This window comes from Hakea prostrata, chromosome 2 (assembly GCF_041222555.1).
Source record: "Hakea prostrata isolate BN-2017 chromosome 2, UWA_Hpros_2, whole genome shotgun sequence".
NCBI lineage: Eukaryota > Viridiplantae > Streptophyta > Magnoliopsida > Proteales > Proteaceae > Hakea > Hakea prostrata.
In genome coordinates, this window is record NC_142601.1 from 57,783,863 (window position 1) to 57,797,362 (window position 13,500).

Here is a 13,500-nt window from a genome sequence, read left to right on the forward strand (position 1 = left end):
TGGGGTTTAAGCCAGTTTAGCATTCAGGAATCGCCAAAATGGACCTCATCAATTTGGTGACTCGTTTTAACCATCTAGTCCTGTAAAAAGTTTCTTTCTCATTGTTTCTTCAATAAATTTTTTGGGGGAGCATGTACATAAAAGAATTTGTTTTATATCTTTTTCTCGTTTGGCTTCTTGGTTTCATGACCAAGAAGCATGTTCATGCTTCTAGCGTGGCACGGAAGATATGCGATACTTTTTTGAAAATATTCTTTTAATGAATTTCACCTCCACTTGATTGATTGGTTCATGGGGGTTCATTTTTATCCATAGTCCAATGCAAAATTTACTCCATTTCTGACTCATGACTTAAACAAGGTACATTATGTCGTTGAAATATTGAAACATTTTAGCAAAAAATGGGCATGTCACTCAAGGATGACACTAAACCCAGCATCAAAACGACAGTAATCAAAAATCATTTAGATAAAAATCAAAACTTTTGCTGCTAGTTCTTCAACTTTTATGACTCCGACAATGGAAAAACCTCACAACCCTCACCCGTGTAGCTCTTCTCCATCCTTCAACCTCTTTTCTCTCTCTCTCTCTCGCGCGTGCGCACTTTGCTGGTGATACATGTCCTAAGTCTTCTCGGGCTCTCTCTCTCTAGTTTCAGGTGAAGCAATAGGCTAACAGCGAGATTCCTGGCACTTGTATGGAGTTCCACCACCAATCTCTCTCTCTAGTTTCAGGTGAAGCAGGCGGCTAGTAGCAGATTTTTGGCCGATAATTTATGGAGTTCCACACTTCCACTTCCACTGCCTCTCTCTCTCAAGTGAAACAGTAGGATTTTCGACCATAGTTCCACCACCAAAAGTCATCAAAATATCGGCAGTGTCGTTGTGTTGGTGGTGTCCCTGGCCACTCACATGCGAGTTTTGGCGAGATTTCGAACCTTGGACCTAACAATATTGAGTCAAATTTGCTTTAATTCGGGGCAGAGGACTAAGGGAGAGAGTCCAGCTACAAAGCAGACTCTGCTCATACAGATTCCTTTTTCTTTGTTTTAACGGGCAAGTTAAGAATATTCACATTCACCGTAAGTCATAATAAGACAAAACATAAGCAGGGAGCTAGGGGAGGTAGAGGAGGAGCAAAAGCGATGCCTAAATCCTCATTCATTCATAGCTCCCAAACAGGACTGATGAGCAACAGTCTTTTAAGTCAAGTGGGAATCAAATGAGATGACCTGAATTTAATATTGAGACAAAGACAGAAAAGCATGATGTGACGTTACAGATCCGCTTCACCTATTGAATGAAGTAATGAACCCTACCTCCCCTTTTAATTATTTATTTGCGTTCTTTCTTGAAATCCACACTTTCAGACCTTCCTCAGGAACCTAAGATATGAACCTGTAAAGCGTTTTTGTATTTTTTTTTCTTTACCTTTTTCCTTTTTGGGTCTGAAAATCTGCTAGAGTTGAGCGTCTCCTTTTGTATTTTGTGTCAGTAATTGTGACAAACTCTGAATCAATTACACATACATGATAGAACTGGAATTACATGGGGATGAGTTTTTCGATTTCTGTTTCTAGTGAAAATTTTGGTTTTTTTGGGAAGAAAAAAGAAGAAAAAAATCTTCATCATAAATAAAGGGAGACATTCTATAAGGGGAAAATATTATAAAAAAGTTCTCACATGATGTAAAGAATGTTGGGTTGTTCTCACTATGAGATTAAGCTGTGCACCCTGAAACAAATTGAATACGCACAATTTAGTTTTTGAGACCCTATTTACATACATTAACTGTTGCCAAAATATGGTTTGAAACTTATTAGTGTCTTAAATCTTTAGTGGATTTGTTTTCCATCTAACATAGAAATTAAATTAAACTATTCTCAGGCTAACCTCTCTGGAGGCATTAAAAGATGAGTCCAACATGAACAACGGTGGGCAGCTCCACCAGACCCTGCAAAGACTAAAGGTTTTAGACCCTTGGACAATATAATCTAAAAATTTTAGCCATGACATTGCAGTTGAACTAGTCTAGAGAATGCCACTGTCCATTGAGGGCATCAGTCACTCTTTAGATTTTGAGTAGAGTACCACCTTGGGTATTTGTGGGTCCGAGCCAGCAAATACCATCTCTAACAGCTTCCATTTCCACCACAGTCGCAGAGGTGCTTGAGCCATTGACAACTTTGGTAGCCAAGAACTCCTGTGAAAATCCCATATCACACAACCATGTCCACCCTTCTTTGTCTATTTGTCCAAGCTTCCATCCACATACACCTGCAAGTGAAAATCTAGATTTAATGAGAATGGGGTCCAAATGGGGAATATTGGGGATTTCAATAGGGTATTGCACTTGATAATATAAAGCCCAAAGGGCTCTCAAGATACCATCTAAGGATGGATATTTCCCTTCAAAGAGAAAGTCATTTCGGGATTTCCGTATGAGCTAGCACAAGGTACTCCATATCATATCCACTGATTTTAAATCCTTAGTTTGTTCAAATTTGGAGTGATGAAATTTAATCCAATAGTGCAAGAGCCCAAAAAATATGAACAGTTAAGTCTAGGGGAGATGCTTTCCAACAACTTTATGCAAAGGGACAAAAAATTAGTGCATGTAAAGTAGACTCAATCTCCTGACCACACAGTAGATAAAGAGGTGATATACAACAGTGCCCATGAATTAGATTGTAACTAGTAGTAATGGCCTCACTCGTTGCTCTCCAGATAAAGTGTTTAATCTTGGGGAGGTTTGGGATATTTCACATCTCTTTCCAACAGTTAGAAACTGAAGAAGAGGCAAAGTTACTAGACCCAGGAGACTGAATTTTCCTTGGGCATGTTTTACCCAAAACCATGAATTAGAGGTGATATGGGAAAGTATAGGAAAGAAGATAATCTCATTAATCTCCATTTGTGAGAATAAAGTGTCCAAAAGGGTCTCTTCCAAGAGTTGGTGTTTCAATCTATTAATTCACTCACAAAGGTGGGCCACTGGGGGGGGGGGGGGATTCACAATGCCCTTAAAGGGGAGGGAGAGAACCCAAGGGTCATGATATATTAAGGTATTTTTTCCGTTCCCAATTTTCCTTCCTAAGCCCGAAAGTAGAAGGTCTCAACCCGTTAATACACTCTTCCAATCCCAAGATGCGGTTCTAGAGGTCCCTACAGTTAGAAGGCCATCATTGTGAAGACATTTTGCAGTCATAACCTAGAGGCCCCTACAGTTAGAAGGCCATCATTGTGAAGACATTTTACGGTCATAACCCCAGCCCATAATGAGTCAGGGCAATTGAGGAGTCTCCAAGCCTGCTTAGCTAGTAGGGTCTTGTTAAAACAATTTAGGTCTCTAAAGCTCAGACCACCCTCTCTCTTGTTTTTGCACAATCCAATCCACCCAATGCACTCCCTTTCCATTAGTGTTTTTGCACCAAAATTGCCTAATCTTTTGGTGTTACTTGTGGCACAACTCCTGGGGCACTAGAAAGCAGGAAATTGCATTCATGGGAAGGGCACAGGCCACGGCCTTTATAAGTATTTCTTTTCCCACCTAGGTAAGATATTTCTTTCGCCATCTAGATAATTTAGAACTAATTTTATCTAAAATGAAAGAAAAGGTGCAAGATTTTGACTTACCAAATGTGGTTGGAAGACCTAGGTAGACACCATGAGACTACACCTCCAATATATCTAGTATAGAAGTTACTGACCTGGTATTAGGAGAAGTATATGGACTGAATAGCACTTTAGGCTTGTCTGAGTTGATGTGGAGCCCAGAGACTGATTCATATTCCTGCAGTAAAACTTTGGTGGGTGTTTAACTTGATGGGTGTGGAGTTGTACACAGTTACAGCTTTCCACTTTCAAGGAAAAAAAGGTTGAAAATGGTTATTATTGGTGAACTCTTTTGATAAAAATGGGAAAAAGAAAAGGAAAATGATAACAAAGATAAAAAGGTCAGTCTTCTTCTCCAGCTTCTCCTCTCCCTATCTTGAAGTGTACTTAAAACAGAAGGAGCTACTTCATTGGTATGCAATATTACATGGCATTGTATGTATTTTAAGGGCAGCTGATTTAATATTTAGGATAATAAAACCCTTTGTCAGCATTTCATAAATATTTGAATAAGAAGATTGGTTTCACGTTTTAACTTAGGGAAAAACTTGTAATGGTTGGTAATTACAAAGACTCTTACCTTGTAACACCTTGTCTTATTTAAAAATTTTAAAATGTAAGGATAATCTTACCATTTTGCATGCAAAAATAACTTGTGAAAATAATACAGCAGAGAAAGAACTATTTGGTCATCTGCAATGCATGGTTTTCGTATTCAGATATAAGGCCGGACAAAAGGCTCACTTAAATATTTCAACCTTTTGATGTTTGTGTAAACCACAAATTGACCTCTAGACACCACTCTAATCATATAGTTGGGAAAAGTCAGAGATAACTTAGGAGTAACTAGCATTAGATAGCTTTTAACCCCCCTCCTCCATATATATATATATATATATATAAAGAAGAAAATTTTCATTTTCATATTCTTTCAAAATCTATTCCAAATAGATTCTTGAAGAATTAAATCTTCTTGGCATAATTTGACGAAACCTTGTGGTAGTAGTGAAGAAATTGAGATTGTAGGTTTCTCCTTCCCAGGAGGGAGGATGAGTTGATGCACATAATGTTATTGTTAGATGAATGTATTTGAAGGATTGTTCTCCTCAACTATCTAGCTTCGAATTTTGTTTACAAATCTTATGATTCTCTAAGTAGGGAATTCTTTCACAATTGTAAATGGTATGGGATCTCTTAGAGCACTTTATTCGGTAGGCGAGTCGTGACCATAAGTCCTAACATTTTTATCCATGGAAAGTGAGGCATGAGAAAAGAGGATCCACCATCTTCATACTATTGCCATGGATCCCCTCTCGCTAGTGTTTCAGTACTCAGTGTCAGATAAGAAAAATTCAAATTCTTCATGTACGAATTGAGTATTTTATCTTCCATATGATTTTTGCTGAGGACCTTACGTTGTTTTCTAAGGTAGATTCTCCTTCCATTTGGCAACCTTGGATGTTTGGACTTTGTTTACTAAGGACCTTTAATTTGGTAGGTATTTCTCTAGATTGTAGAAAATATGTCCTGGACATGATTAGACATAACTTAAGTGAATGCCTTTATTGAATGTATTTGGGGTGTCTTCTGTTTTTTGATTTGGTTAGGATCGAAGAAACTGTTGTAAAGGTAGACTTCTAAGTTAAGGCTCTATTTGTCTAAAATAAGTAAATCTAGATACTAACATTCAATTGTAGGTTTCCACCCAAAAAAAAATTAAAAAAAAAAATTAAAAACAATTCAATTGTAGGTTATAATTAATAATGCAAACTTAATAATGTTAGTCTTTTACGACAATTGAACATACTTTTGCTTACAACTATATCATCTTCTGGAATACCGAGGGAAAGGAGAATTGAGATTAGGGCATAGGGGTTACTACTAAAATTTTAAGAATTACTCAAGGTCTCAACTGATTGATAAACCTTAATTTTGTTCTAGTGTAACAAGTTTTGTTTTTAAAAATTGTTTATTTTTTTATTTTGTGACTGAAATTGAAATTCCAATGGAGCAGTGAAGCTCATTGAGAATAATAGTACTCTAGTAAGTTCACTTTCAAATTATTTCAAAAGTTCTTTTTTACTTTAGATATAAATAACTTATTGGGAATAAAATTTATGACTATCATAGATATATAATTAAAATTTTTTTTTTCTGTGCTGGAAAAAGTTAATTTTGAAGATATAAAAGTGAGAGGGAGTAGTAAATGTTGAAGAAAAAGCTTTCCTGTGTTCTAATTATTCTTGTTGAGTTGTCTTTCAGATAACACTTAGCAAGAATTGGATTTAGAAGTTCTTTCTCACCCAAGTTTAAAAATTGATGGTCCTTTCGCTTTTCTTTTCACATACAATGGCATCCCTTAAGGACATCATTTCATTAACAAATCGATGAAGAAAATCTCGGGGGTTACTGTAACTCCTTCAGCAAATCCGGCCATTTTTATCATCTTTCTACATTCTTGTTTCTTGCCATTATTATTGCTCAGAGAAATGGACAAGAAGGATGAAAGGAGCCATATCATAGTAGCTCCAAATTCACTTTTCATCAGTCCTCTCTCACTTGAATGCTTCTTGAAGATGAGAGAAAGAATAGGGCATGTTTGGCATAAGAGGGTAGCCTAACCCTATCATTTTACATGCCTACTGCTAGACTTGCCAATGCTACTCTGAGACATCATTGTCATGTAAAACAACAAATACACCAGTTATAACTTAATTTAGCATCAGAACTATTGGGAAGTTTGAATTGGCGGAAATGGTAAACAAAAACCTTGCTTCAATTCAAAGAAACATGTCACAACAAATACATCAAGGGTAACTTAAAAGACTTTTGTCCTTTTACAGCAGAAAGGTTCTTCAAAGAATTAAGTCTTCATAGATTTAAGAGACCTGGACTCCTCAGAGAAAGTTTGCAGTGTCATAGATTCTATCATTTGTTCAAGATTCCGGCCTTTGGCATTCGATGATTCTCAGACACCTGTATATACATATATGTGTCGGGCAAAATTAGAATGAAAAAAATCAGATGCTCCTGTGGCAATAAAAACTTCAACCAAACGAGTTATAAGCTATATTGAGTGTAACCAAAAATATCCAAATGGAGATTAATTGGATCAGAATCCCATTGCAAAATTGTTAACCACAAATTATAAAACTACTCATTAATTGGAAACATTTACAGTAAGAGCTGGTTTGGTTCAAATGATCGCATGTTCAGCTGCATTATCTAAATGGAATCCCCATTCTGTTGAAGAAAGGAAAAGGTGGGTTGGGGGTAGCATACTCAATGCAAGAACTTTTCACAGGTTCGAGTAGATCATAATGTATGCAGCCATACCCCGTTTTAGTAGAAAGGCTGTTTCCAAGTCCAAACCCGCGACCATTTGCTACAATGGTGCAACTTTACTGTTGCACTAGGTCCCTCCCTTTGAACCCCCAAAACTCATATGATATTGGTTAAAAGAGCTTACTACAATCACCCAGCATAAAAATCCAAGCAATTAAGAGAATACAAGTTAGGATTTTCCTTACTAGCTACTTAGCTAGGCTCTCTTGTATTCTTGCTTGATGACAAATTAGCTTGCTTGGGCATATAGATCAGTACTCTTTGTGACTATTAATGTTAAACAAAGTAAATACATAAACATAGGAGAGGCAAATGTTCACAGCTTTAAACCCATTCATTAAAAGGCTATTTTCAGATTAATTTTATAGAAAATGGAATACAATAGTAGATGCTTTACCTCATCCAGTTTGCCTTGGTTGTTGTTGGACTCTAACATCAATCCAAAATGAATGTGAGGGAAATGTGCCCACTAACAAAGCAAAGTAAATCACCATCAACTTATGAACAAAAGAGGTTAATGTAATTAGACTGTTCTGGGCCATTGATTAACTAACGTTTTTGGCGGCAGTGCTGAATGCTTCCCTGTGGCTGATATCCGGATTATTTGCTTTGATCCTCTGGATTTCCTCTCTGCCCAGCCCACCACATAATACAAGCAGTGATGAAAGGTAAGTCAACAGTAATATCATTAATCAAGCCGCCTAAAGCTTACAAACTAGTCAAAAAGACAAAGTAATGGTAATTTGATAAATTACTTTATGAACTGATTGTATGCAGAAGGCACACGCTGCTTCTTCTCGGGAGCTGCAGCATGTATGTGGACATTTCAGTACAGTAAAATAAATGCAATAGAAACACTGATGGTAGCTAATACCATGTAAGAGAAGAGAAAAAGGAGAGAGTAAAGCCATTAGAAGAACGATTTTAAACTCACGGCGGTTGATGATCCTTTCTTCATTATGAGCATTGGTTGCTCGCATAGGGAGCTTGCTGTTGTTGCATTTTGAAGATGAACCCACATCAGTCCTGTAATCCCCCATAGTGAGGTTTGGTGCCTTCTGACAAAGAATCCATGAAGATGTTTAAGATTAGGTTTTCACACAGCCTTTCTCACATACTCAAAAATGGTCCTTTCTATGTAGGTATGAAAGAAAGTTTCATGAAAGAGAAGGAAAAGGCCGTTCTGAGGTGACTGGATCAGTTAATAATGTGTCTAATCAACTTATTCTGAGACAAATAAAAGAATGGGGTCTTCTGAAGTTATTGAAATATTGATTTGATTGACAGATGGAAAGGGTTTGAGGGGCTTCAGGAATGCTGTGTTTCGGATGTGCTTCTACCACAGAAGACAGTGCAGAGGAATCTAGGGACTTCCCCAACACAACAACTACACTGTCAATCAAATCAAAGACCTCGAAGGAGAAAAAAAAGAAGAAATAATAGTAACAGAAATCAGAATAAAGGAGGCTACCAAAACCCTAAAAATGCTTTGCTGCTTGGCCGATTGTGACAGTCGCTGACCTGAACAATATAGCAGCTGCGGCTTTATTTTCTTAGGGAGTTAGGGGGTATATTTAACAGGCGGCTGTCTAGCAGCTAGGGTTACAGTTGAAGCCAGGGCTTTGGGGTTCACACATCTTACTTACCCCTTAAATGCCTCGAAATTCGAATAAAAAGCCCTAGTCCCAAGTTTTCAGAAGCCAACTCTCCCAAGTTTGTAGGGCTAGAGACAAGGCGCCCTTGAAACAAGCAAGGAAAACTAAATGAAAGGTAGAGAGACGTGTTGGGGTTTGTTAATTATCTCATGAGTGAGTTCTAACCTGCGGATCTTGCCAAGACAGAGACTGTAACGCTGCAGCCATGTTTACGGACCATAAGTTACTGCAATGCCCACATCTCACAGTCACTATGTCGAATATGCTACTGCATGGAACACTAACCTGCAACAACACCATAATCCAGCCAAAAAATACAACAAATTCAAAAACTTTATTGAGATTAAGCTTCTGTTTCTAGAAAATCAGCACCAAGAATGGACAGAAATAATGGATTCTTTTTCCTCCCCAGCTGAGTGTTTAGCAAACTCAGAATGATATGAAACGCAAAGAAAAAGCTCTGCAAACACTGTCACAAAAATTCTCAACACACACCGCCGGGTTTTCATCTGTCTCTTTGGACACTGGCTTTTGGGTGAAGATTCACTCTTTGATGAGTGTTAGGAAGAAGAGACACTGAAACCCTGTTTCCTTCTTCACTGTGTTGTCAACATATGATGCTACGTGACCTTCCACTCGAAAAAACAAAAACTGAGCTTTAGGTCTGATTTGTCAACTGTAAAGTAGAAAAACCAGTCTCTTCATTTCTTCAGGTAGGAATTATTTAATAAGGATGAAAAAGGATAAAGAGAAAAACCAAAGTGAAACTCATTTTTTTGAAAACCCTGATCTGTACTCTTGCCCGTGATGGAAGAAGATATCAAGGAAACTTTGGAAGAGTTGTCTTCGTCATATCAAATCTTGTTTATCGACATTGAACGTTTAAAAATTAAATAGAAATAAAGTAACAACTTGTACTGGAAAAAATCCCACGTAATCTCTTCAAATCTCTCTTTCTCTCGTCCTTCGCAGTCCACCTTCAGTTATGACTTTTTTTTGAAAGCAAATGAAGATGAGCGAGAAGAGAGAGAGAGGAAGAGAGAGGAAAGTCATAACGATGGAGACCTGACTGTTATGAAAACGAGAACCCATTAGAAAGAAGAAAAAAAATGAAGAAAGGAAAACAAATAAACAAAACCCCAGATCTGAGTTTGTAAGACTTGTTCTTTTATTCATGATCTGCAATTGTCTTTCCATGTCATACTCAAACAAAAATAAAATATTGGTCTGGTTTAATGAGAAAAAAGAAAAGTGAAACTCATTAAAGGAGAGAGGTCTGAGATCAGATACCGCGAGAATGATATTGCAAAAGTTGCAAGGGATGTAGCAGAGCTGTTCAGAAGCGACATCGGTGATGCAACTCGACATGTTTTCCTCTGAAATCTTATCTTTCAAAGCAAGAAAGGAAACAAAGAAAAGTGAAGAAGAAGAAGAAGAAGAAGGTACAAGAGCAAAAGACTTGAGAAGAAACCAAGGAACAGCTTTACTGAGCTCTACTCTTTGTTTGGTAAACTCGCAATTCTGATTTTGACTGTCAAATTGAACGATGAACACAGATATATAGAATCCACAAGTGATAAGAGTAGGAGAAAAAGTGGGTTAAAGCATGAAGGGAGTATCCACTAAAATTAAAAAAAAAGTAGAGAGAGAAGATAGCATCCAAAGCGGGAACATCGATAATGAGCCAGGAAGGGAAATATCACTGGAGAAGTGGTTTTAGGGTACGAAATGAATGTTTTAGTGATGGCCGTTGCAAGGCGATACGTTTAGGGCTTGGACCTACCAATCAAAGAATCACAAGGTTAGTGGTAACTGGGTTTTGAACTAGGAGAAGACTTTTGGTCAGGTTAGGGTTTCTGTCAAGGTGTAGAGAGAGATAGATAGAGAGAAAGAGAGATAGATGAGTCTTTGGCTGTATTCCAATACGAGCAGAGAAGCTATGATGAAGAAATGAGTGCAACCATAACTTCCTTTCCGTCCGGGGGGTGTTGACTGTTGACACACATTAACATTCTCTATTTTCAGATCACTGGAAGAGATTGCTGCCTGGCCGTGTAAGTTTACCCAAAAAACATGCATTAAGCATCAAATTCTTAATAGGGTTTATTGCAAGGTATTAGAATTGAGCTCAACTTCAATGCTGCGTAATTAATGTGCAATATTGTGCTGCAATCAGTCTAGACAGTTTGTTTCTTAAAAGTGTGAAAACACACTTTTTAAAAACGAACAGTTGAAATCTCGATCTCAACCCTTTGTTGCAGGTGTTGTGCATTAATTGCGCGACATCCAAGCAATTTCAGTGCAAGTGATTCAACATATACATTTAAGGTCCTATTCAGATTTTTTTCCTTTCTTGGAACATCTAATTTTTTATATATTAAGGATGGAGATATTAAATAATATATCATCGGGTAGGATTGAATCCACAACATATTCGCTAAGAGGTGTTATTCTTACCAACCAAGCAACTATGGTATATTCAAACTTTTACTCAGGGCATGGTGATATCAAATATTAATCCAAGTGAAAATTCTTTTGAATGTATTTGCTTTAATTTTGTTTTAAGAAACTCCAATTTAGTAGTAGATTCATTATCAAAAGGTTGTCCTTCCGGTTGAGATGCCATAATTCAAAATGTCAATGTACCAGCTCGAGTTCTCAATGAATTGATTTCTTAAAAAGAAAAAGAAAAAGAAAAAGAAAAAAAAAATCCAATGGTGCATGATAACACACCATGCTCTCGTATTATTTATTTATGTATTTATTTATTTTTCTTTCATGAATACTTGTAATATTAATTGAAAAATAGTATCGAAACAAAAATATTTATCAATGAGTTATATAAATAAATTAAAAATAAATAAACGACACACGTGATGTAGACCAATGAGAAAAATATCTAACACGAAAATTTAAGGATAATGAGAAACGTTATCAAGATCTACTGTCACTTCAGCTAATCTTGATTTGTGAGACGACATTTGTCTTTTACTGGTTGTGTTTCCTTGTTGAGGTTTTGTTTTTTTTCAAGCGGGGGGTGAGATTTTTCCCATTCTCTTTTATGTACCCTTCCATCTGTTATTATTTTTACTTTTAAATATTAATTTAAAATTCAAATCTATCAATTCTCAAAGCATCAAAATCTACCCACTTCTCTTTAACGTGCAACGCTGAACTGCGTACGGTAAGAATGCACTGAGTGGTCGAGGTCAAAATCTCAACCACTCGTTTCGTATTATATATTTTTTAATTTTTTCAACCACACTTACCTGTAACTCCAAAAAAATACAAAATGAGTGGTCAAGATTTTGACCTCAATCTCTCATTCGATCATGACCACACACAGCTCAGTGTTGCACATTAAATGTGCAACATTGAAGTTGAACCCTTCTTTCTCTCACACATAAAAATACGTTAGAGACAATGGAAAAATTGACAAAATGAAAGCAGTGACACTAACGCAATGTTAGGGGATAGACTTATATAGTGATGTATTTGTATTGTTGACATCGTCCTAATATATATGTCTTTGTCCTATTATGTATCTCTTTATCTATAAATAGAAGTCTTGGACTCATTGAGATTTGACGATATACTCATATTACATTACTCTCACATGTATGTTTGAAAAAAAAAAAAAAAAATCTCACTTGTATCACTCGCAACAACCAACAAGTTGGGTGTCAGAGTTCAGAACATGGGGGCGGGGAGAGGTAGAAAAGTGGGGATCACTATTTGCGAAAAGAGTTGGTGAAGGAATTGTAGGTCAAGTTGAGGGACTGGTGGAAAAAGGGTTGAGAAGGGGTATATAGAGAGGGAGGTTTAAGTTAAGATAGAAGGACGAGGGACAACTAAGTGATGGGCAAGCCATTGGGGTGGAGATGTGTAGATAGGTACCCGGGGGGGGGGGTGAGAGCAAGGTCGAGACTTGCAAGAAGAGGCAGGAATCGTTAATGCAGGGTTGGGAGAGTGGTAAGATCTATACTTCTCAGTGAAGAAGAGGACATGGGTTCGACCCTTGCGAATGACAAAGTTCCCTTTGAGGATGTAATCAAGGTGCGCGCAAGCTGACCTAGATGAACCTCAGACACCAAAAAAACAAAAAAGAAGCAGAAATCGGATGAGATTTGTAAAAGGGGAAGGAGATGTGGATAAGAGTGTCAATAAAACCATACCAACTTGAACCGACTGAAACCTGCCTGAACCCAACCCAACATTTTAACCTGGAGGGCGGATTTGACTTACAAAATAACCAACCTCAGCAGAGTTGGGTAGGTGCAAGTTTAGCCCTCGAGCGAACCTAGTTCGACCCTACCCGAGCATGTTTTAATTTAACTGAGTTAGAATTATATATTATTGTCCAAGTATCCCATTAACCTAGGTAAGTATGCTAGCTGTTTTGTTTCTGTGTTACATCATGTAGGTATGTCTCATCAGCATGGAAGGGCTAAAATTCAGGGCTACCTGATCCTATCAAGATAACTTATTAGAATCCTGGCAAGGTAGGGTTTAGGTTGGCAGTTCTTAAGCCCTAGTAGGTATGATAGAATTTGGGCTTAGGATTTAGGTTCCTATGTTTGAGTTGGTTTTAGACTGGCCTTGACCCAATCTGGTACATTGACACCTCCAGACAAGGAAGTAGGCTGGTAGGGTTGATGGGGCAGATTTGGGAAACAAGTGGTGGAGGAGAAACGAAAAGGAAGGAGGTTAAGGAGGTAGGAAAGCAGCTGAAGGATGGAATGGGGCTAAAGGGTATTCCATGGTAGTGATTATTGCTTTTACACTGTTGCCTCCATATATTGAGCGCTACTTGGGTGTTGCGCAATAATGCGTGGTACACTGCAGTCTACTTTTGAAATCTCAACTTGCGGTCGAGATGAAATTTC

At 37.5% G+C, this 13,500-nt stretch overlaps 1 protein-coding gene across 2 annotated transcripts; it reads right to left on the minus strand.

Annotated features, from left to right (window-relative positions):
• Positions 1–6,299: 6,299 nt before the first annotated feature.
• YAB5 (plant-specific transcription factor YABBY family protein) lies at positions 6,300–10,334 on the minus strand. Of its 2 annotated transcripts, none has more exons than XM_089143086.1 (7): positions 9,905–10,334; positions 8,780–8,899; positions 7,894–8,014; positions 7,715–7,763; positions 7,514–7,589; positions 7,357–7,428; positions 6,300–6,590 (listed from the first exon to the last, which is right to left on the minus strand). In XM_089143086.1, the coding sequence occupies exons 1-7, from the start codon at positions 9,980–9,982 to the stop codon at positions 6,543–6,545; spliced, it is 564 nt and encodes a 187-aa protein (XP_088999212.1). In that variant the 5' UTR covers positions 9,983–10,334; the 3' UTR covers positions 6,300–6,542. The 2 variants fall into 2 exon arrangements, with proteins under 2 accessions (XP_088999212.1, XP_088999210.1); XM_089143084.1 differs by having other exon boundaries at positions 6,301–6,590; positions 7,894–8,017; positions 9,905–10,330.
• Between the last annotated feature and the right edge of the window lie 3,166 nt (positions 10,335–13,500).